The sequence below is a fragment of the Pavona decussata genome, unplaced genomic scaffold (assembly GCF_977016875.1).
Source record: "Pavona decussata unplaced genomic scaffold, jaPavDecu1.1 SCAFFOLD_175, whole genome shotgun sequence".
Taxonomy (NCBI): Eukaryota; Metazoa; Cnidaria; class Anthozoa; order Scleractinia; family Agariciidae; genus Pavona; species Pavona decussata.
Genome location: NW_028145586.1, coordinates 1,857,332 through 1,881,808, shown reverse-complemented (window position 1 = coordinate 1,881,808; position 24,477 = coordinate 1,857,332). Strand labels below are relative to the sequence as shown.

The following is a 24,477-nucleotide window of genomic DNA, read 5'->3' as shown; positions in this document are numbered from 1 at the left end:
AGGATACCGCCTGCTCAACAACGGAGAAAAATTAGAAAAAAAAAAAAAAACCACGGTTATTACACAAACAATAATTTGGTGATTCACTGATACAGCCCTCTATGTCCCCCATCTCATTTGCAAGAACGCATTTTTTATGGTCTGACTGATAGCGTTTGAACACGGTTCCTTCAATCACAAACCTGTGCAGCAAGTACCGCACGTCTCTTCACACCCCTCCCTAAAATAATTGCCCCCTCCCCCGCCAGCAGTAAAGCGGGGTTCCTACATCGCCCTCTTTACTTATTCCGCCCCTTTTTGCTGATATCCAGTGCGCAACCGGGTCAGATAAAAGACACATTCTTTTGTATCAATTGTAGATATTCTTATTCCGTTTCAGGAATAACAAAATACACAGAATATCAGTTTCTAAGACATCTGCATCTTAAAAGACCTAAATGAACTCATCTAGAACAGAGGTAGGTTTATTATCCTTGATAGTATCTTTCTTATCTGTCTTGTCCATCTGCTTGTTTTGCTTTTTATCTCTACAACGTTTTACTTTCTTCGCAGTTTTATCCACTTTCTCACTTTTCCCAAAACCTCTACAAGAACTAGTTGACAAAAATTCGTCCAAAAGTAACACTGAAATAACCGAATTATCATCAACGGATGAAGTTTGAAATTCAACCGCGTGTTCCCTGTTCCCAATCCAACGCTGATGAACTACAATTTTCGTCTTCTGCTTGTAGATGATTTCTTTGATTAAGTTGACATTCCTTCGCTTCAGTTCTACAGTTTCTAGAATTTACATCACTAACACCATCTCCGATTCTGTTTAGAACGTTGAAAGGATCTTTGTTTTCAATCACATGAGTACTTTCCTTCAAATTTGCTTCTTGTTTTTCTCGAGATTTTCTTCACAAGTTGCATCTTTCCCAGGCAATTTCCCCTTCGTTCTATCCTTCTTCAAATTTCTTTTAGACTTTTTTGGTACTTCATGGCTTTCGACTTCTTGAGTTTGCTCCAATGGCCGCTTATAGCACGCTTCAAATTTTGTCTCTCGTTGTCTGCAGCGACCGCAGACCTATCTGAACCAGCCGTAAAGCAGGAGAAACCAGATAAAGCCGGATTTTTGTCCACGTAAAAGCGCTTCAACATCTTCACCTTTTAGTAACACTATTCGCGACGACAGCCTTGGCAAGATCTAGTTCCGAAGAAACCCGAGTTGATCCGACATTTCCCGAAAATATTGAGGGCAAATTCTACGACGGGTTGTCCCAATAAAAACAGTACTACTACCAATTCTTTCAACAGCGACGTCAATGCCAGTTTTCAATGACCTGAAAAGTCGTAGAAAAAAAGCCGTTTGGTTGACCACTCGTGCTCTTTATTTATACAAGTACATTTGCTACATATTTTCTCTTCCTTGTGGTATAAATGGAGTAGCTTGGAGTTCAGAGAATACTTTATGACAATCTAACAAAACACTGAGTATCAAACTTGTGATCGACTAGAATCTTATTAAGAGTGACGTAGTAATACTCCTTGTTGCTTTAATAATTTCACAGAAATCGACCAAGTAGGCCTGGATACTAACCCATACCAGTGCGAAACTCAGTTAAGACTCTTGTTCTGTGGAGTCTCCTTATTTTTTTGATGTGTTTTGTCCGACTAACGACTTACAGTTGGTTTGCATCATTATTTTAGCGTTTTGATCGCATGAACATAACAAAAACAACAACAGGAATACACACAGCCCGCATATAGCAGAGCTAATCGAGGCGGGCTGTGTGAGTTAATAATTATTACAAACAGAAAATTACAAACATGCTGGCAAACGGAAAACTTAACTTTAACTTAACTTAACAGATTTAGATAAGGCTATACATCAAAATTAAAGTAAATTATATGTAATTTTTTATTATTATTAATATTACAATAGAAAAGAGATGAAAAGGGAAAAGGAGAATCAGATTATACTGGCAGAGAGAATATCATGGATGATCAGTTTTAGTTTTTTCATTTGGTCAATTATCGTTTCTACTTCAATATAGGAGTCTACAGTTTCAAGTGTATCAAATAACTTTCCTTTTAGGGATTCTTTAAAAGATTTTTTTTGTACTTTTTTTTAGAGTTGCAGGTATCCCGTTCCAAATCTTGACCCCAACACGCGAGAATGCATTTCGTGTGGCATTAATGCGAGATTCCTTTGTATAAAAATGATCAGAGGTAGAGGAGAGCGTTTTATAGGAATGCACACTAGAAATTCGAGAAAACAGATTCAAAATATTTCTTGGGGCAGTGTTTTCGTTCATATCAAACATGAGGTTGCAAGAAATGAGACCATAAGTTATGTAAGGTACGATTAGAGACCGATAAATATTCAAAAGAGTGCATGTAGGAACAATATGCCGTAACCTTGCGATTAGCCCAATTGTCTTACTTATTTTTGTTGCAACAGAATTAATATGTGTCTTCCAGGATAAATTTTCATCAATTAACAATCCAAGATATTTAATGAAGTTTTTACGTTCAAGAGAAACCTTTTTGTTGTTTTCATTGTCAAAAATATAGATCTGAGGTTGATAGTTGAGCTTTTTCTGGTGAGGGCGAAAAATAACATAGTTTGATTTTTTAATATTCAAAGTAAGCTTGTTAGAAGTCAGCCAGGTATATAAGTTGTGTAATTCTTCATTTAGTATAAGTTCTAGTGACTTTAAGTCTTTGTGAGCAAAAAGAACATGCAAAAAGAAAGAATTGGAGTTTATTCGAGCATTTTTGAATGTCATTTATATAGAGCAGGAAGAGAAGTGGTCCCAGAACGGAGCCTTGGGGTACACCACAATTTATATTTAGCCTGCTAGATATACAACTGTTGATTTCAGTAGTTTGTGTACGATTTGATAAATAAGAGAAGAACCATTGATTGATAATTCCGCGGAAACCATAGTAATTTAATTTATCGAGTAATATGTTATGATTAACAGTATCGAAGGCTTTTTTCAAATCAATAAAAACTCCACAAGAAAAAAGTTTTCTGTCCATATTGGTTTGAATAGATTCCACTATATCGAGAATAGCATGCTGAGTTGAGTGAGGTTGACGGAAACCATATTGAGACGAATGTAATAAATTATGTTTCTCTATAAAATCTTTCATTCTATTATACATGATTTTTTCAAAAATTCTATTGAAATTTGACAATAGTGAAATTGGTCTATAATTAGAAGCGTCAGTCTCGTCATCTGTTTTAAAAATAGGTATAATTTTGGACATTTTAAGTTTTGTGGGATAGGACCCAAGGGTGACAGGTGCATTGAGAATGTCAGAGAGCACTGGAGATATGATGTCACACGAGTATTTAAGAAGTTGGGTAGGACAAGAGTATAAGCCATGTGATTTGTTTTTCGGTATGGATAGGATTTGAAATTTAACTTCACATGGAGTAACAGGTTTGAAGAAAAACAAAAAATATGGGAACTTGGACTTTCTAAGGTAATCAGTAAAGCGATACTCGGCCGGTGGTAGTAACCATAACCAATAAATTAACAAATGACAGAAATGGTAGAAAACACAGATTGTCCAAAATGAGTCAATACATTTCTAAACAGATTTTTGAGAGAGGAATGTGTAGCACATTGTGATGTGACAATGGGTCATTTTGATAAAAAGGTTTATTAGTTTACAACTCAGCTTGGTGCACACACATGACAGTCAAGTTGAAACTCTCTATACTGGATTGAGGCACAAATGATGGCCTACACCTAATTATGGTCTTTTATATTTTGGAGGTTTGACAGCTTGTTTTTCGTTGCTCCGATCAGCTAAGTGAACCATTTAACATAGCTAGAACCTTGGCCAATTGCATTTAGGACAATTTGCAGTTCGAGTTTTTCGGTATTTTTCTTCTCTTCAACAACATTAACACCAAGGCTCTGTGGCAGTACTGTCTTACCGATTCCGTGACGGTGGATTAGCAGAATTTGTCCCAACTTCTGGTTGGTCTCTTGGTTTCTCTTTTGGTTTGGTGTCCCGAGAGCCCTCACCAAGGTCATCACTTTCATCGCTTGTCTATGACAAAACAAATACGTCATTGATAAGTTGCCTCGAACCTCGTCATGAAAGCGAGGCTTCGTGTATAGTTTTTGAATAAAATTAGGTTTCATTCGTATGGAAACAAAACTAATTTTCACATGAAAAGCTTTGCATGTAGACTCGCTTTCGTAATGATGTTTAAAACAACTCGGAAATGGCCTTTTAGCGAGACATTTATCACAACAACGAGGAGTGGGCTACGTTTGGGTCGATACCGAACCTCCAAACTTTTGAAATTTTCTAAACGTTGTGAACTTTCTTGTACGTCTCCAAAAAAAGTTCACAGCGTCTGTAACGGCTGTATTTTACCAGTCGTCGCCGATACTCGGACAATGTCATCAAATACCGTAACATTTTAGGTGGTCTGGAACTAACGACTTGACCGACCATCGGGGATTTTCACGAAAATCAGACTTGAGTGTATTTGATGAGGAGACTTTCTGGGGATTGTTTTATCTGAAGTTTTACTGTACCTTCAAAGCAGGAAAACAGTTTGCAGGCTGCTGGGAAAATTGTCTGAGTTTAAACACATCCTGCAAAGCCTGTTTAGACATATGATTTTCCGCTTCACTTGGTCCAACAATGTGTTTGTTCGCATGCGTATAACGAACTCCACAAGATTCTAGAAAGAAAAGCAGAAAAGGTACCGTCACGTTACTAAGCAACCGTACTACTGCACGCCACGTCAGTCAAAACATATGACTGGGTTTGAGTTCATCTTCTTTCTGGTTTACGCCGGGGTCGCCGGTTACCTGACCAAGAAATTAGAATGATCAACAAACAATGTCTCTTTACATTATCAATAATTGGTGAGGGTGGGCCGATACCATTTTTTTCCAAATCGATCCAATACCAGCACGACATCTGCCGATATTTGGCATTTTTTTTCCAAATTGAAATCGATATTGTAACGTTAGCATCCATGCATTGTATTCTGACATCACTGTTTAAGGTAGTGGCCAGGCTATAAACCATTATGGAAAACGCATAAGCTGACCAGTTACGTTACTTTACTCTGTAACAACGAAGTGACCATCCACCGTACCCACCCCTCACCAGGTCCCTTACCTCGTTCTCTAAGCAGTGTTCTCGCTTCTTCTCGTGCACAATTTCGTAGTTTGTGACTCTATACCCCGCCTCTAGTTTCTGTGTTCTGTTGACGATGTCCTTGGACAGGCTGGCACCTTCCGCGCGGTAGGAGAACAAATTTTCAAGTCCAAACAGGTCGCCTTTTCTATCCTTGTCTCCTTCTACTCCAGTGAAATACCTTCTCTCGTTACTTCCTTTAATAGCAATGTTGGCCGGTTGCTGTGAGTAAACCAAGCAAAAATGAAATCTCACCATAATGGAATTCAGCGAGACTGATGTGGTGTTTGTGTAAGCAAGAGTCTTAAATATTAAAGACTTAAATAAAGAGAAAGTACCTAGATTGTGAGTAATACAAAATTTATTTATATGGGATTGATCAAATGGAGAAGCATAATTTCCTAAACTTAACAAATATAGTGTAAAAGAATATTAAGGAAAGGGACTACAAGGTAAGCAACGGGACATCAGTTAACCTGTTTGTAAACTTGTCTGAGGTAAATCAGTTCTTCAATTGGTCCTGAGGATATCAAACGATACACTCGAACATCCCGTCTTTGGCCGATACGATACACTTAAAAAAAAATTCAACGCCATATTAGATAAAACAGTTTCTCAATAGTGACTACAATAAAATGCTCAACTACAACAAGTTTTATATAAAAACCGCATGTTTTGACAATAATCACTTAACATTATACAATTTTTCGTTAACTTTTAACGCAACCCTGATGTGAGACAACTGCGTACAGACTGTGCATGTGTGACACTACTTCCTAAGTTTATGCTGCGGATAAGTGGCTAGCCAAGGCATAAAATGTGTTCGTTGGAGAACATTTTATCCACTGGATAGCGATTTATACACTAGATAGAGTTATACACTCTTTGAACAACCGGGAACAGAATGATAAAAGTTTGAAAACAAAATCAGGTTTGGGCAGGCGAGACACACGTTGGTCAGGAACATTTTTAGGTAATTTTATCACTGTTCACATCAACCTTCTCACTCACCTGTCCTGGACTTGTAAATCGATGGATGGATTCCAGTTTGGGTCAAATATGATCACCACGTTTACTCCAGTAAAGTTTAGTCATCAAGACCTCCAGCCTTGGTGAAAATCAAACAAAGAGAGATACTGGGGTCGAGGTTGAAGTCTCGCACAAGGCGTGTTCTGTCAGCAGGTTTGGTTCGTCCGTCCGACTGGCTATATACCAGTTCTTTACTGATCACAAATTCTTCTAGAATATCGAGAAGCTGGAAAAAAGGTCAATGCTACTGATAGCTAAGTTAATCGCTTGTCTCACTATTGCGTCAAATGTGAATGGCGATTTCCCCCACTTAACTACAGTTCTTGTTTAGATTGCGTTAAAATACGATATAAAATACAACTACGTAGTAATAATCAAAGATTGGGAAGTGCGTTCGATGATCTCGATCCCAGGCTCCCTTTCCTTTGCCAAGTTGGTGATGATGTCATCCGTCTCTGCAAAATTTGCGGGGGATTCCAGATACACGTCCAAAGATCCGGTCATTCAATAAACGTTCTCCCATACAAAAAATCTCGACTCCAATCTGTATTAAGAGTGTGTCCTTTCTTCGTCGAACCCAAAAAAACAATGTAAAATAAGTTAATGGTAATTTCAGTGGCACAACCACAGAGTGGCTTTTCGTCCGCTGTTTCCAGGTCGAATTTCAGGAATTTGGAAATGTTGTTTTTTTTCCGAAGCCAGTACCCGGAGAAAAACCCTTGGGGCAGGGACGAGAACCAACAACAAACTCATCTCACATATGGCGTTAACCCTGGGAATCGAGCCCCGGCCACAAAGGTGGGAGGCAAGTGCTCTCACCACTGCGCAATCCCTGCTACCCAATATTTTCAATCGTTGATTCTTTCCCTTTCAAAAAGCTGGGAGAAATAAAACTGATGCGTAAATATCCAGACGCATTGCCCAGCTTTCCGCTAAATTAACACTTTTCCTCCTATATATCATATCAATTCCGCAAATATCCAAACACTCGTCAAATTTATACGCCGCAGTATAGATTGAACAGCTAACCTTCAAACTTCGAATGCATTAATTATTTTTTATTCGCTTTTACATACAAACCTGTGTTGATCGTCAAAATAGAAGTACTTTGCTGCGTTCCTCGTAAAACATTCCCATTAGTTTTTCTAGTACTTTCATTTTGCCACAGTACTTTGGATCAGACAGCAATTCAAACGACGACAACTCCGTGTCGGGATATCTGGCAAACACGTGTAAACAAAGATCTTTAGCCTGAGGGAAAAAAAAAGATTCAAAGAAAATCGATGAATTAATGTTAACAACAGAGCTATGTTCGTATTTTAAATTAGTACGATAAGTTCAAAGAATAGTATTTTGTATTAAAATCAATTGTAAACCGCCTTCTTTGTTTGACCGCTGGAACCTACCTTTTCTTGTTGGTCCAGTGTTTGTTTAACAGTGGGCGCCAATAATGCGGCGTGATTGGCCACTTTTAGAAGCAGCTGAAAAAATCTCATGGTTACAGTCTTGATGTCTTCACCATCAGAGCTTAGCTGTTAAGAAAACAAAAAATATTAAGAATCACTACACTTCAGAGAACGTAATTCACAGATGCAAAACTTATAACCAACTACGCACAGCATAACAAACCGCACCACAGAAAGGACTGGGGTTTGTAAAGAAACTGTGGTGCTGCGTCGGTAGGGAGAAGAAATGAATGTTTGGTTTATCAACAGAGTTGATAACTAAAGGTAAATTGGCCACCGTAAAGTGATTCGATAATAAAGCTTTTACCCTAGTTATTACACGGTCATACAGAAAACGAGAACAACAAACATTGATAGAAGTCTTTAACAATGCTTGTTGATGAATGTTCTTGAATTCTTTATTGAGCTTGTGTTTGTGTCCATGTCCAACCAACGACTCAGCTTGTAAACTACAGTGTAAAAGGTTTGTTAAATAGACCTGAGTACTTGTCATTTAGGATTTCATCCACAAACTGAAAAGTAAGAACCACCGGAAACTGGAACTGAAAAACTCTCAAATGGATAACCTTTTCGAAATACTGTAAAAGGAAAAAACCGCATCGGTCATTAACCCTTCAAACTACTGAATGGGATATCACCGTATTTCAACAGATATTTTACAGTGACGTGATAAAAGCGTAATCCGACAGCTGTTTTTTTTTCTTTACTAAACTCGTTTGACCTCAGTAAAATGATATACTTCCTGTGACACTGAATCTACACTACAACTAAAGCCGATTGTGGATTCTTAGAAGTTAATCAGTGAACCTCGCACGAATTCGCGAAAGGAAAAGACTAACATTTCCTAGGCACGAACTACACCACAGTGAACAGGTCTGAAGGCCGGCAAAGAAGACAAAGAAGTCCTCTGCGAATTCAATTCCGAAGTTTTCCGCGCCGACAACAATGAAAAAACAAGATCAAGAAGAGAAGCGTACTGACAGATTCCGCAGCTTGTCTTCCATGTCTGGCTTGCTGTTGTCTGTCGTTTGTTGTATCGCACTTATTCACGTGGAACTTAGAATACAAGAACATCATCGACTGATATCACACTCAGTAACAACATGTGATCAGTTAGAGGCACAAATCCTTCGTAAAGTACAGCAGAATTACGGAAGATGGCAAGATGATCAAGGCAGCCATTCACAAGGTCATTGGCGGGAGACAAGAGGTAAGTTTGGCTCCTGTCGTTGGCACTTTCAAAACATTTTAATTCCACAATGTACTTGTATTTTCGGGTCTTTAAATTCGGTTTCCTTTTACACACATTTATGCAAACAATTGTAACCCAAAATTTCAACTTTTCAGTCCATCTAATTGAATCCTAACTCAAAAAGGAATTAGGAAAATTGTGGCTATCAGCCAAGACAGCGTTCAAATATTTGAACCTTGGCTCGGTTATTAGTAAGCATCTATAAGTCTAGCTGTCCTTCTTTATCTCTTTCCGTATCAGAAGTCTGTTAACACCTTTTAATATTAATTTTCAAGTTGATAAAGTCATCTGGTCTAGAAAAAAACGCGCTTCACCCGATGATTCACAACAATCTGTCCAAACCACTTTTGAAGTGAAACTGCTGATCAAACAAGAGCTTCGTCTGCTGCAAAACCAATTCTGTGCCAGAGATGAAACGCTCTGCCGCTCAGGACCAAAGGGTAACACAGGACGACGGGGGAGACCCGGAACCCGAGGGAGACCCGGTCCAGAAGGACCCCCTGGGAAACATGGACCAGTAGGGCCTCAAGGAACAATGGGGATAAAAGGTGATCTCGGAGTGCCGGGTGATCCTGGTCCCGCGGGACCAAGGGGCCCACCGGGGATGAAAGGCGCCAAAGGTGAGCCGAGCCAGTCCATCTCGGCTCCTTCTCTGGTGCCGCGTCCAGTTGGAACGAGAGCCAATGAAAGTCAAACAGCCATCCTGAAATGTACAGCAGATGGTAATCCACCTCCAAAGGTCACGTGGTCTAAGCTAAATTCTTCTCTACCGGCTGGACGTCACGTTATTGAGTCCAGTGGTACTCTGATTTTGAAGGACGTTAGACCTGGAGACGACGGAGTTTACAACTGCAAAGCTGAAAACGTGTTTGGAAGAGTCAACGCCACAGCGAAACTAACTGTTCAATGTAAGTTGTTCAGTATGTTTTAAACTTATTTGAGTCATTTTTGTTAAGCCTGCACTTCCTTCCCAAGCACCGTTACTCAATGAGCTGGATTTGTAAAGTCAGCAATTGTTATATAATTACTGTGACAACTGGTACACTAATCACTACGTCAGCCAAACTGGATTTTTTTGTTTATTGTAGCAATAATTTTCTCGCTTCTTGTGTGTTTCCAGGGCCTTAACCTTATCATGAATCTGATTATTCTACATTCTGCGTCCGATGTTTTTATGTGCAATTTTTTTACAATCGCTCCTCAGATTTTGTTGTCATCAAAAGTCAGGGCACAGTGGGGGAAAAACATCACCCTCGCCTGCACTGCTACTGGCGAGCCGCAGCCTAGTATCACGTGGTCCAAACAATTTGGTGGTTTACTAAAAGATAGAACAGAAGTTATGCAAGGAAACCTAACTATCTACAAAGTGTCAGAGAAGGACTGGGGAACATACATTTGTAAGGCAGAGAATATTCTTGGATTAACAACAGCCTCGGTTCAACTCACGATATTTTCTCGTCTACAGTTCAAAGTCCGCCCTCCTCAACAGGTGACTCCAGGAATTGGTTCAACTGTCCGTCTGCCGTGTGTGGCCGAAAGTGACCTGAGAACTACAATCACCTGGACAAAGTATGGCAAGTCTTCACTTCCTGTAGACTCGCATGTTCTACTGAATGGAACACTGGTTCTTCAAAACATAAAGAAATCTCACGAGGGATATTACACCTGTAGAGCAACTAATGCACTGACAACAGTAGAATCTAAAGTCAAAATCAATTCTCCAGTGAATGTTGCTTCCTGTTCTGTGATAAGGAAGTACGTCAGCAGTTTAAGCGGAAATTACGTCATTGATCCAGATGGGACAGGAGGTCTGGCACCATTTACAGTGTACTGCGACATGAGTGACAAGAATGGAGTTGGCGTGACAGTCATCAGTCACAACAGTGAAAGCAGAACGTACGTAAAGGGATATAGCGGTCCAGGTAGCTACTTACGTGATATTAATTACTCAGGAGCGAGTCTGTCTCAGCTGGCAAGTCTCACCAGAGTCTCTTCACACTGTGAACAGTTCATCAAGTACGAGTGTTATGCTTCGGTTTTACTTTACAACAACGGACCATACGGATGGTGGGTGTCACGTGATTCTACTAAGATGACGTACTGGGGCGGAGCATCTGTTAGTGGTAAGTGCGCATGCGGGATGACCAGCTCATGTGCAGACTCCCGCTATGGTTGTAACTGTGATAAGAATGACGGTGCATGGCGTGAAGACAGCAGTCTCCTCACTGACAAGACACGTCTTCCAGTTAAACAGCTCAGGTTTGGGGATACTGGCTATGGGTCCAACAAAGGGTACCACACACTAGGAAAATTGAAGTGCTATGGGATAGCATGAACACTGACGTTATAACGTTATTTCCGCAATATTTTTCATAAAGTTGGAACGAGATCTAGAAAGGAGATCCTTTTTAGCTTTTACTTCCTTTTTAGCTGATCATTAATGTATACAAATGATATAGAACAAGAGTTGTATGCAACAAGTTTAACACAGATACAACTTATAAACTAGTAATTAAAACAGATGTGGAAATTTGGAAACGTTGGTTTTTGAGAAGAAGCGAAAATAGGAGTACCTAGAAAAATACCTCTAGGGGTAAGGACGAGAACCAACAACAAACTCAACCCACATATGACGCGAGTTCGGGAATCGAACCCGGGCCACATTGGTGGAAGGCGAGTGCTCTCACCACTGCACAATCCCTGTTCTCCAAATTCTTATTCGATAATGAATCTGAGGGCCACAGGTCTGTCAGTTGTAACAGACTGTTACGTATCACCCTCGTTAAAAAGTAGATTTATTTAACCAAAGTTGTGTTCAGGTTATTACGATAGAGCTTATATATTACAGAAAGCTCGATGATCTTCACTGACCACTGACTATGAACATTCGAGCTCGTAGTTAGTTGAGCGTTAGTTGAGATGCAGTTGTAGAAGAGCAGTTGTCGTCACTAGCAGTAGAGCAAGTCACAAGTAAAGAAGAAAAGAAAATGTAACCGGCTCAGCGTTACAGCCTAACATTGTCAGGCGGACTGTTTTGATCGGGATTCTCTACAAAAGGCTCGTGAAGCCAACTTAACTGACAAGGCCAAGATACTTGAGCCGCTTGGTTTGAATACACGCGATAAGCTGTATTAGTGGCATTTAAAGGCCGATGTGCACGGTCAAGCGCATGCGCGAGCAGACCGGCTCAAAAATAAATTGTACGGGTCGACACTAAATTCGATGCGATGCTTGTGGTGGAACAATTGGTTGAAATCGCGCCCGAAGATGGATCATCCGCTCTTCGTTCTTCACTTTTTATAATCCTTGTTTCCTGTTGTAAATATAACTTCAATTTTTGTAAAGTTAAAAGTGTTTTAGCGTCCGAAAACGGCATTTTTGTCGATGGATCGTCAAAGGAGACGTTGCGGCCGACCGGCGAAGGGCGGTTCTGTGGACTCTCTGGAAGCACAGAAGTTAAAGCGGACAGAGTGGAGTGGATGTAGAAATCCTGTGTGGTTAACAAGATACGTCCACCAAACGTGGAAAATTGGTAAAGGGGTAAGTCTGTTTAAAATAGACAACAATTTTGCGGTACATCTGCGTTCGCTGGAAATGCCAAAGGTCACCAACTGGCTTTGGATGAACTCGCGAGGATTTTCTAGATGTCGATCGTACTGTTTGTTCATATGGAAGTCAACTGTCAAAAACGGAGAATTCGACGGACAAACAGCATCAAACTTCAGTGTTTTGTTTTGGATGGAAAAAATTGTACTACACTGGGACGCGAAGCGAATAAATATGTGATCGAATGTGCGAGTTAGTTGTCAGTCGTCTATTAAAGGGCTCGAATTGCGGGCAGTACAAAAAAACCCAAAAGATTTGCGGCAAACTATAAAATCTATTGTAAGGTATTCATTTATCTATAAAATTATGGTCAGTGCGAATGGCAAACGCAGTTTTGATTTGCCACCATGGCAGAGTTTTCTCAAATGCATTCCAGCATTTCGGAAGGACCCTCAGTGTTGTTGTTACTAGACGGTCGCATCGCTTCTTGAATCTTGCGGATTTCTTGTTCTTCGCCTTCTCGCTGGTCTAATAAAATCAGGCTATCGAACGAACACACTATAGTAAGTTTATCACTGGATGCTGATGAAATACTGAATTTAAGTACGTAAGTTTGAAGGAGCTTCTCGGCTTTTCGAACCGCGCGTTATAAAAAAAGGTCGATGCCGCGAGATACTGAAATAAAACCGTATACGTTCGCATAAGTTCACAAGTTCTGGCATTTCTTGAATGTCATGGGACATGCACGAAGCGCCGCTGCAAAAATCCCATGTGTGTTACATGGACAGCCTTTTTGTTTCTTTCTGAAACGTGACCGAAACACCGTCCAGTCAGTTTTATTTTTATGCCAGCAAGTTATAAGACTTGCCCGCCGTATCCCGTCGGTGTTGTGTACTCGCTTCTAATTGGTCCAAAAACAATTGGCTTGACAGCGCTTGCGTTATCGCTCGCCCATGCGCCGAACCGTGAAACTCTCCCTTTAATCCATCCACCTATTAACCCATAAGCTTTACTTTTTTTACTTTTTTTAAACTTTTTTATAACCGCATTGTAGCATACTTGCTCATTTTGTTCTTGTAGTTTCCGAAGGTTTGTTTTCCAAACCAAAAGATCGGGCAATTTTTATACATATATATCCAACATTTTTGTTTTCGTCTTGTTATTGTTGTCGTAAGGATTAATCTTGCCATCTACAATTTATTATCTCAAGCATTTTACTGATCAAGGTTTGCAAAAGATCCGGCATCTCTCAACGTCTTGTTGCTAATCGTTTTAAGAATAGTTTCTCGCCGGCCATGTTATTTAGAAATTACAACCACTAGATTTGATATTAAGAGTATTTGTACCCAGTTGTAAACACGCTATCCCTAACTAGTGATATCACTTTTGAACATTTGTAAAATTTACCGCAATTAACTTCTTTTAGTGCGATGGTATTTTTCGTTAATGAAGCATAAACCGTTGTTGTGGTTGTGCCAAATCTAGAGTTTTTAATCTCATTTGGTGGAAAATTCGCTTAACATTATCTAGATTCTACTGTACTTACCATGTAACAACATTTGCCCCTATCCACCCCACTGCCACTGTCACAGGGAAAGTTTCTTTTTCTGATCAATTCCACATCCGGGTTCTGAAGGAGAGTCTGGTGCACGTCTTCTTGGAATGACGTCAGCGGACAAAACACTACCAACTCATCTGGAAAGAGAGAAAAGTAAACCTAAAACTCGACAAACCGGTTTTGAAGACCACCTTATCTGTAATGAACGTATCTTTGCTAGGCAGCTGACTTGCTATCAAGTCTCTCGTCCGTCGAAGAAAGAATTTGCCAATTTTTTCTTAAAGATCTTTCGATTCTACAAAACAGTAACAAGAACATCCCAAGACTTAGAAACGGCATTCATTGGACGGTAGCTTTTTGCAGAGCGGTGTAATTCTCGATAGACCGCTCTCGAAAGCGTGCGAGTAGAAAATCAAAAATAGAAAAGAAGGGAAAAAAACCCTCTCAGCTTTTAAACATCCAAAGCAGTTCAATGCACAAAAAGCGCCAAAGAATATTATGGATTGAACAGGACTGGACTCGAAGCACTATTTCCTTGAGCTAGTAATACTTTGGAAGTAAGGCATGCATTTGGGGATTTTCTTTACTTTAGGAGGCTCGTCACCATCGTGATTCCTAAGAAAACATCAAAGTTCACCGTTACGTTCAGAGTCTTTAAAATTTCTTTTTCTAGAGATTTTATTGGTAAATATCGCATTTCGCCGTTTTTTTTTGGAGTCGCACTCTTCAAGATTTCATGGTTAAACATCAAAAGATTTACTTTCAGGCAGGGCCTCTATCATGGAGGACTCACATGTCCCCATTTTTTTAGGATTTTTAAGGGAATTTAGAGTGTATAGAAAAATAATAGTATTTTAATTGAACAAGTGTCCGTTTGCCACTTATGCCTCTGTGCTGGATCGAGATTCTTATTTCGGTACAAAAACGTGTTCTGGTGTCGGCTTCAACTACTTCGTTTGCTGAATGAAGCTTACACACAGACATAGCAAACGCTCTATGAAAGCGTGGAATAAGGTTTTAATTTCGCACAATAATGAAAGCTCTGCTCTTATCTTGGGATTCGCTTCTTTCTGAGGGACCTCATTCTCCGTAGTTTACTATCTGTGTACACTTACTTTTCCTGGCTAGTGCCAGTTCTCTTTTGGTTGCATCATATCTTTGCCCTTCTCTGATTGGTTTACCAAACTCCTGGTTGAACTGCTTAGCTTTCCCCAGACTCCCCCGCTTTTCCAGCGTGCACGTACCAGAATTCCCCCAAACTTGTTCTGAAGTGGGTCCCTGTGAGTCCGTATACTTGTTTACAAACGAAATGCAAAAGAGAGATGTAACTGTGCAACCACTATCTCAAGATATAAGCACTGGATCAGACCAATGTTTTGACCTATAGGTTGTACAAAATGAAGCAACTGGAAGTGCTCACAGAATTGATTAACAAACGTAAGATAAGCATGCCATGAAAATTTCTCAGTGAGTATTTCGTTTGCTGCGGCCATGTTTAAGTTTGTAATTTCCTCGACTTGCTATATTTTTGTCTGTAACTCTCGTTGAGAATATTCCTGTTGAACGGCCCACGCAACTGTGGCGATCGATGAGGGAAACAACTTTGTGTAAGAAGGCACCAGAGTCGCCCGACTGCTCCTCTTCGCTGATTGGCCACAAAAATATTTTTCTGGCCTATCAAAAGCGGATAATTCAAATGCTTCTGGGACTGGTTCGGTAAGAATAATTGCCCAGGGGCTCTCCACTTCTAACAATTAACTTTCGCCCACGAAAATAAATTCCACCCGACCAACTGCCCCTGGGTCTCCGAGGATGTAGTGCGAACAAATGAAAAGCACAAAGCGAGCGTTCCTGAAATAAAATGCACTACGTAAAGTGACTCCTATCGCATCTAGAAGCAGCAAAATCTTAGGATAGGACTCCGGTCGTTCAAAGAGGGATTGAGCAAAGCCAGAGATTGTGTGATTTCATTTTATTTACTTAAAGATCCGTGCGCTTCAGTTTTTTCTAATTCTTTCCTTAACTTTTGTGTAAGTTTTTGGCTGATTTACCCGTTAATGTACTGTCATTACTAGTTTTGTTGGTGTGGTTATTGGGCTTATTATCTTTTTTTTATTTTTTACCAGTTCCTTTAGGTTTGAAGTACATCCGACTTCACTAAAATGCGCATCAACGATCATCGCGTCAACATGGTGGAAAATATAAAGACTTGTATAATAATAGGAGGCCAAAAAAATCCGTACTCAAATGTATAATTTAAAACATTCTCCATTCAAAACCTACTGAGAATTTACTAGACAGCGACTCTAAAGAAGCATTGCAGTGAATGTCGAGGTCCTAGCTATTCCTTTGAATTTTATTCTCAAACGTGTTTCGCCTTATACATTGTCTGTAACGAAATTACAGGAAATATATAGGAAAAGAACATTTGAAAAACAGTACTATGAAATGGTTTCGATCTTGAAATTAAAACCATGGTTTATTTTTTTTAGCTTAAACATTAGGCTTGGAATGAAGAAGCAGCTGCCAAAAAAAGAAAACAAACACTCGAGTGTAGGTTTCTTGGCTACCCTATTACAGACCAAACACGCTCAAAACCATACCCTTAGGCGCCGCACGATACGAGGACGTACCGCCCCCCTCCCCTCCCCGGAACGTAATAAATGCCTGGCATACATGAACCTCGAATCCCATAATCACAATACAGAACTGAAAACTTGTCAGATGGATGAACTTTTCAAAATACCGTTTTAAAAGGGAATAAACCTAACTACTACTGAATAGGATATCACCGTTTATAAATGTACAAATTTCCTTTGGATTTCAACAGATATTTTACCGCACATGATCAAAAGCATACTTTGAAGATTATATTTTTTTAGTGAACTCGTTTGACCTCAGTAAAATGATGTACTTCATGTGACAGTGAATCTACAGAACAAGTCGAAACACGATCTGATATATATTGTGGATTCTTAGAAGTTGATCAGTGAACCTTGCACGAAAGGAAAAGACTAACATATCCTAAGCACGAACTACACCACAGTGAACTGGTCTGAAAACCCGCAAAGAAGACAAAAAAGTCATTTGAAAATATTTCAATTGCGAAATTTTCCGTGGCGTTCGCAACAACAATGAAAAAACAAGATCAAGAAGAAAAGCGTTCAGACAGATTCCGCAGCTTGTGTTCCATGTCTGGCTTGCTGTTGTCTGTTGTGTGTTGTATCGCACTTATTCACGTGGAACTCAGAATACAAGAACATCATCGACTGATATCACACTCAGTAACAACATGTGATCAGTTAGAGACACAAATCCTTCGTAAAGTACAGCAGAATTACGAAAGATGGCAAGATGATCAAGGCAGCCATTCACAAGGTCATTGGCGGGAAACAAGAAGTAAGTTTCGCTCCTGTCGTTGGTATTTTAAAAACATTTTAACTTCACAATGTACTGGTATTCTTGTCTGACTTTAAACTCAGTTTCCCTTAGACATTTATGCAAAAATTTGTAAGCCAAAATTTAGACCTTGTCGATCTACCTCAAAATGGAACCCGGAGAATTGTGGCTCTCAGCCAAGACAGCGTGACAAATATTTGAACCTTGGCTCTTTTTAGTAAACATTTAACAGTTTATCATTCCTTATCTCTTTCCGTATCATAAGTTCGTTTACACCTTTTAATATTAATTTTTAAATTTCCAAGGTGATAAAGCCATCTGGTCAAGACAAAAACGCGCTTCACCCGATGATTCACAGCAACCTGTCCAAACAGCTTTTGAAGTAAAACTGCTGATCAAACAAGAGCTTCTTCTGCTGCAAAACCAAATCTGTGCCAGAGATGGAACGCTCTGTCGCTCAGGACCAAAGGGTAACGCAGGACGACGGGGAAGACAAGGTCCCCCTGGGAAACATGGACCAGTAGGGCCTCAAGGAACAATGGGGATAAAAGGTGATCTCGGAGTGCCGGGTGAACCTGGTCCCGCGGGACCAAGGGGCCCATCGGGGATTAGCCTGCGAGCAAGCTCTCTTGGGGGTGGGGGGGCGGGAGGGGGAAAGAGGAGAGAGCTCTCTCCTCTTTCCCCCTCCCGCCCCCCACCCCCAAGAGAGCTTGCTCGCAGGCTAATCGGGGATGAAAGGCGCCAAAGGTGAGCCGGGCCAGTCCATCTCGGCTCCTTCTCTGGTGCAGCGTCTTGTTGGAACGAGAGCCAATGAAAGTCAAACAGCCATCTTGAAATGTACAGCACATGGTAATCCACCTCCAAAGGTCACGTGGTCGAAGCTGAATTCTTCACTACCGGCTGGACGTCACGTGATTGAGCCCAGTGGCGCTCTGATTGTGAAGGACGTTAGACGTGGAGACGACGGAGTTTACAGCTGCAGAGCTGAAAACTTGTTGGGAAGCGTCAACGCTACAGCGAAACTAACTGTTCAATGTAAGTTGTTTAGTATGTTTTTGACTTATTTCAGTCATGTCTGTTAAGCCCGCACTTTCTTCCCAAGCGCCGTTACTCAATGAACTGGTATTGCAAAGTCAGTAATTGTTATATAATTACTGTGACAACGGGTAGAGTAATCACTGCGTCAGCCAAACAGGATTTTTTTGTTTATTGTAGCAATAATTTTCTCGCTCTCCGTGTGTTTCCAGGGCCTTAACCTTATCATGAATCTGATTATACTACATTCTGCGTTCAAAATTTTTATGCTGCATTCTTTTGACAGTCGCCCCTCAAATTTTGTTGTCATCGAAAGTGAGGGCACAGTGGGGGAGAAACATCACGATCGCCTGCACTGCCACTGGTCAGCCGCAACCTAGTATCACATGGTCCAAATCCGTTGGTGGTTTGCCAAAAGATAGAACTGAAGTTATGCAGGGAAACCTAACGATCTACAGAGTGGCAGAGAAGGACTGGGGAACATACATTTGCAAGGCAGATAATATTCTGGGATCAACAACAGCCTCCGCTCAACTCACGATATTTTCTCGTCTGCGGTTAAAAGTCCGCCCTCCTCAAGAGGTTACTCCAGGAATTGGTTTAACCGTCCGTCTACCGTGTGTGGCTGAGATGGACCCCACACCTACAATCACCTGGACAAAGGATGGCAAGTCTTCACTCCCTGTAGACTCGCATGTTCTATTGAATGGAACACTGGTTCTTCAAAATATCAAGAAATCTCACGAGGGATATTACACCTGTAGAACGACTAATGCATTGACAACAGTAGAAGCTAAAGTCAAAATCAATTCTCCAGTCACTGTTACTTCCTGTTTTGTGATAAAGAAATACGTCAGCAGTGTAAGCGGAAATTACGTCATTGATCCAGATGGCTCAGGAGGTCTGGCACCATTTACAGTGTACTGCGACATGACTGACAAGAATGGAGTTGGCGTGACAGTCATCAGTCACAACAGTGAAAGTAGAACGTACGTGTATAATGGACAAAGTTGGGGTGATCGAGGTAGCTACTCACGTGATATTCGTTACACAGGAGCGAGTCTGTCTCAGCTGGCGAGTCTCACCAGAGTCTCTTCACACTGTGAACAGTTCATCAAGTACGAGTGTTATGCTTCGGTTTTGGGGCTCTACACCAGCAGCCCATATGGATGGTGGGTGTCGCGTGATTCTACTAAGATGACGTACTGGGGTGGAGCATCTGTTAGTGGTAAGTGCGCATGCGGGATGACCAGCTCATGTGCAAACTCCCGCTATGATTGTAACTGTGATAAGAATGATCAACTATGGCGTGAAGACAGCGGTCTCCTCACTGACAAGACACGTCTTCCAGTTAAACAGCTCAGGTTTGGGGATACTGGCGGTGGCTACGGGAAAGGTTATCACACACTAGGAAAATTGAAGTGCTATGGCATAGTATGAACAGTGACGTTGCAACATTATTTCCAGAATATGTGAAAAAAAAAAGTTGGAACGAGAAAGGTAATCCTTTTTACTTCTTCTTAAACAACTCAGGATTAGGGAGACTGGCGGTGGAAGCGAAAAAGATTACCACACATTAGGAAAATTGAAGTGCTATGACACAGTATGAACACTGGCGTTAAAATTTAATAACAAAACGAAAAAATAAAAAATAAAATAAAAAATTCCTTAGAGAAAGTAAACGCTGTTAACTTTAAATTATGTGCTGTCATTTCCGTAAGTAATTCTCCCTAACTTGGATAAAATCACTCAAATGACAGTTATTAAGTAACATTTGCCTTCTTGCGCAGAATCAGCTTTCCCCACAAACTTGAGCGCTCAGTGATGCCGGAATGCAATGTATAAGCCAAGCTCAGTATTCCTTTATAAATCAAGAATAGAAGCTACTCTATGTAGGAGAATAACTGAATTAGTTAAAAGACTGAAGTGGATTAACTGAATTGAATGGATGCAAGAGTAAGATGCAATTGTGACATTCCCGCTTCTAACACAGACAGACATAAGCGATCATTTTTCCTTGAGTTATGCGGCTTTCACTTAGTTCTACATAATTCTACCTTTAAACTGATTTACTTCACCAACAATTTTGTAGATAGAATGATTAATTGGAAAGAGCCAACAAAGAAAGACTCGGTCTTTCTTATTGTACGAGTTTGCTATATTCGCTTCATTATTGTATTAGTAGGATAAAATCTTGGCATAAACATACTTAAACACCAACCAAAGTGATCTTCATATACCATGTGATATGAGGGTTTACTCTCAACAGGCTCTTCTTCATTACAGTTTCTATAAAAACTAAAGCACTGTAAGGTCTCAAACTCTGGTCAAACCCGAGTCACACTGACGGTGCTTCCAGCTTATTTCCTCTACCATGGACGCTTTTGTATTTCATCGACATATTTCAGTCGGTAAATATAGGTTATTTACCGGTCAGGAGAGTAGTACAGGAAAAACATGCGGACAGAGGTTTTTTTTACTATTCGGACCGACCTATGCCGGGAAATTTCCTTGCGGTCAAACAGCTAAGGACGCACAAACAGAAACGCTTGATGTGCAGGCTAATTTGAAGGCCCAGGGGGATCCCTGTTCTTTGACTTTCTTTTCAAGAAGACGTGGAAGTTAAACTGGGAAATTCATAATTTTATTTTGCGCATCATATTATTCCTTTGTTTACAATAAAAAAAACTAATTAGAAAAAAACCTTAAGTAAGTAAACATTTTTGAAGTTTCTGCTCACAAAGCTTGGCAAATTGGGGATTTATAGCCAAGAAGAACGGTGAATCTGGCTCCCGTTCTTAATAAAAATGCGGTAGAAATGTTGCTCCAGGGACCAATAAAATTGTAGGATTTCTAGGTTACCGCCCGCTCAACAAAAGAGAAAAAACATAAATCAGAGTATGACATCAACATTTGCTGATTCACTGATACCGCACTTCTCTCCATACCCCGCCCTAAAATAATTGCCCCTTCCCCGTCAGTAGTAAAGTGGGGTTCCTACATCGCCCCTTCACTTATTCCGCCCCTTTTTGCTCATATCCAGTTCGTAACCGGGGCAGAAAAAGGACGCATTCTTTTGTATCAATTTTAGATATTTTAATTCCGTTTCATGAATAACAAAATACACAGAATATCAGTTCACAAAAGAACGCACTTGAAGACCTAAATTAACTCATCTAGAACAGAGGTAGGTTTCTTTTCCTTGATAGTATCTTTCTTGTCTGTCTTGTCCATCTGTTTGTTTTGCTTTTTATCTCTACAACTTTTCACTTTCTTCACAGTTTTATCCACTTTCTCACTTTTCCCAAAACCTCTACAAGAACTAGTTGATAAAAATGCGTCCAAACGTGACACTGAAATAACCGAATTATCATTAACGGATAAAGTTTGAAATTCAACCGCGTGTTCCCTGTTCCGTTCCCACGCTGATGAACTACAGTTTTCGTCTTCTCCTTGCAGTTGATGTCTTTAATTAAGTTGACAGTCCTTCGCTTCAGTTCTACATTTTCTTGGATTTACCATCTTCGATTCTGTTCAGAGTGTTGAAAGGATCTTTGTTTTCAATCACATGAGTACTTTCCTTCAAATTTGCTTCTTGTTCTTGTTGAAAAGCAGCATTCGGAATACTCTGATTTATACCGTGCAAATCATCATCGTATAGTCGATGAATTTCGTGTCTCTCGAGATTTGCTTCACAAGTCGCATCTTTCCCACGCAATTTCACCTTCGTTCTATGCTTCTTCAAATTTCTTTTAAACTTCTTAGGTATTTCATGGCTTTCGTCTGCTCGAGTTTGCTCCAATGACCACTTTACGCGCTTCAAATCTTGTCTCACGCTAACTGCAGCGACTGCAGACCTCTCTGAACCAGCTGTAAAGCAGGACAGACCAGATAAAACCGGATTTTTGTCCACGTAAAAGCGCTTTAACATCTCCCACCTTTTAGTAACGCTACTATTGACGACAGCTTTGGCAAAATCGGTTTCCAAAGAAAATCCGAGTTGGTCCGACCTTTCCCAAAAATATTGCCGACGAATTTCACAGGGGGTTAACCCAATAAAAACAGTACTACTACCAATTCTTTCAATAGTGACGTCACGGCCAGTTTTGAATGACCTGAAAAGTCGTAGAAAAAAGAACGTTTGGTTGACCACTCGTGTTCTTTATTTAAACAGGAACATTTGCTACATATTTTCTCTTCCTTGTGGTATAAATGGAGCAGCTTGGAGTTCAGAGAATACTTTTTGACAATTTAACAAAAAACTAAGTATCAAACTTGTGATCGACTATCTAGAGTGACGCAGTAAAACTCCTTGTTCCTTTATTCATTTCACAGAAATCGACCGAATCATCCTCGATACTAACCCATACCAGTGTAAAACCGTCAAGACTCTTGTTCTGTTGAGTCACGTTATTTTTCTGGTGTGTTGTGTCCAACATTATGCACACTTAAGCCAGTTTAAGCAAAAGACTTCAAGTTGATTTGCATTATTATTTTCGCTTGTATTTGATCGCAAGAAAAAAAAAACAAATAATTAACAAATAAAAGTATGGTAGAAAACACCGTTTGTCCAAACTCAGGCGCTATATTTGTAAAAGATTATTGGGAGAGGAATATGTAGCACACTGTGATGCGACAATGAGTCATTTTGATAAAAAGGTTTGTTAGTTTACAACGTAACTCAGTTTGTACACACACATGACAGTCAGTTGAAACTCTCTATATTAGACTGTGGCACAAATGATGGCCTACACCTGAGTATGGTCTGTTATATTTTGGAGGTTTGACAGCTTGTTTTTCGTTGCTCCGATCAGCTAAGTGAACCATTTACCATATCTACAACCTTAGCCAATTGCATTAAGGGCTTTTGGCAGTTCGAGTTTTTCGTTATTTTTCTTTACTTCAACAATATTAACACAAAAGCTCTGTAGCGGTAGTGTCTTACCGATTCAGTGACGGTGCATTAGTAGAATTTGTCCCAACTTCTGGTTGGTCCCTTGGCTCCTCTTTTGGTTTGGTGTCCCGAGAGTTCTCACAGGGATTAACAGACAAATGTATGGAAAAGTAACAACGCAATTATACTCTTCAGCTTTCCACAACTGAGTGACACGTTCTCGTGTTGTCTAAAAAGGCGTTCCAGTAGCATGGGAGGGAGACGAGTTGTTTTATTATGGAAAAAAATTTAGACCAAGTCTATGAGCACTCTCTTCTTCCACTCAGGAACAGTCAAGTGACGAGAACACTCGAGCACACGTGAAAATCGTGATACGCGTGGAAACACGTCCCGCGGGTTGGAAAAAGCATTCCCACTCACGGGACGCGTTTTCACGTAGCTGGCGCCGGCTCTCGCCGCGTGTTCGTCTCGCTTGATATCTCTAATTTATTCTGGATGTACTCTAATATAACCCAGAAGCCGAGAGCCAATCAGATCACAGGTTTACTTAAACCCAAGATTTGCGGTTTTCAATTGAGAAAAAGAAAACGAAACTCGAGATTACTGTCGACACTAACTTGAAAACCCCAAGACATTTTAGCATCTCCACCTTCGCAACCGGCTTCGACCTTCTTTCAAGATTTCGCTCGTCTCTGTCACCACAACTTTCGCTGATTTTCGTTTTTCTTTCGATCTGGTGAACAAACCCTCATCAGAATCCTCTTCCTCGCTCGATGAAGTTGTCATTTCAGATAAATTTTCGTCGCTCCTTGCTGACTGTTCTCCATCATCTGCGAAACAATCGCTGGCCGTTCCTAATCTTATCGCGCGATTTAAAGAAGCAGTAAGCGGAATCATGTCGTAACCTTCCTCCGTGTTTTTTCTTTCATTCTTCCTCGCCTTTTTCTTAATTTTTGTAAAGCAATTGTTCGAGCTTATGAGTTCAATGTCTTCATCTTTGCTTAAACTTGATTCATCCATCGCAGTTGGCGGAATCACACTTTCGGGATCAACCGTTCCAGAACCCGCCCCACTCTCCCCTCCCGTCATTTGCTTCTAGTTGTTTGTTAGACTCGTTGGTTCAATGACGGTGAAG

At 40.4% G+C, this 24,477-nt stretch overlaps 3 protein-coding genes and 1 pseudogene across 4 annotated transcripts in view; 3 read left to right on the top strand and 1 right to left on the bottom strand.

The window, feature by feature from the left end:
* Positions 1-50: 50 nt before the first annotated feature.
* LOC146463611 (DNA excision repair protein ERCC-6-like 2) lies at positions 51-15,507 on the bottom strand (annotated as a pseudogene). Its single transcript, XR_014856897.1, has 12 exons — positions 15,452-15,507; positions 15,130-15,353; positions 14,003-14,151; positions 7,599-7,724; positions 7,273-7,443; positions 6,175-6,418; positions 5,640-5,739; positions 5,146-5,385; positions 4,781-4,829; positions 4,551-4,699; positions 3,938-4,053; positions 51-1,322 (listed from the first exon to the last, which is right to left on the bottom strand). The product of XR_014856897.1 is annotated as a DNA excision repair protein ERCC-6-like 2 (transcript).
* Positions 8,589-24,477, top strand: part of LOC146463599 (contactin-2-like) — a 119,576-nt gene continuing 103,687 nt past the window's right edge. Inside the window, exons 1-3 of the mRNA XM_085084170.1 lie at positions 8,589-8,868; positions 9,186-9,816; positions 10,102-11,729. Of these exons, the coding sequence (XP_084940296.1) occupies positions 8,604-8,868; positions 9,186-9,816; positions 10,102-11,245 (2,040 nt within the window). The 5' untranslated portion in view covers positions 8,589-8,603 and the 3' untranslated portion in view covers positions 11,246-11,729. The remainder of the gene's footprint in view (positions 8,869-9,185; positions 9,817-10,101; positions 11,730-24,477) is intronic.
* On the top strand, positions 16,591-18,138 carry LOC146463610 (uncharacterized). The gene is made up of 3 exons (XM_085084352.1): positions 16,591-17,413; positions 17,719-18,048; positions 18,119-18,138. Exons 1-3 carry the CDS (start codon positions 17,149-17,151, stop codon positions 18,136-18,138), a joined length of 615 nt encoding a protein of 204 aa, XP_084940478.1. The 5' UTR covers positions 16,591-17,148.
* LOC146463609 (peroxidasin homolog) lies at positions 18,139-21,273 on the top strand. The gene is made up of 2 exons (XM_085084141.1): positions 18,139-18,448; positions 18,735-21,273. The coding sequence occupies exons 1-2, from the start codon at positions 18,145-18,147 to the stop codon at positions 19,886-19,888; spliced, it is 1,458 nt and encodes a 485-aa protein (XP_084940267.1). The 5' UTR covers positions 18,139-18,144; the 3' UTR covers positions 19,889-21,273.

Excerpts from the sequence above, each read along its gene's own strand:
- LOC146463610 (XM_085084352.1), top strand. The coding sequence starts at position 17,149 with ATGAAAAAACAAGATCAAGAAGAAAAGCGTTCAGACAGATTCCGCAGC. Across the intron at positions 17,414-17,718 it reads TCATTGGCGGGAAACAAGAA|GTGATAAAGCCATCTGGTCA; the intron begins GTAAGTTTCGCT and ends TAAATTTCCAAG. Across the intron at positions 18,049-18,118 it reads GCGAGCAAGCTCTCTTGGGG|AGAGCTTGCTCGCAGGCTAA; the intron begins GTGGGGGGGCGG and ends CCCACCCCCAAG.
- LOC146463609 (XM_085084141.1), top strand. The coding sequence starts at position 18,145 with ATGAAAGGCGCCAAAGGTGAGCCGGGCCAGTCCATCTCGGCTCCTTCT. Across the intron at positions 18,449-18,734 it reads AGCGAAACTAACTGTTCAAT|TCGCCCCTCAAATTTTGTTG; the intron begins GTAAGTTGTTTA and ends TTCTTTTGACAG.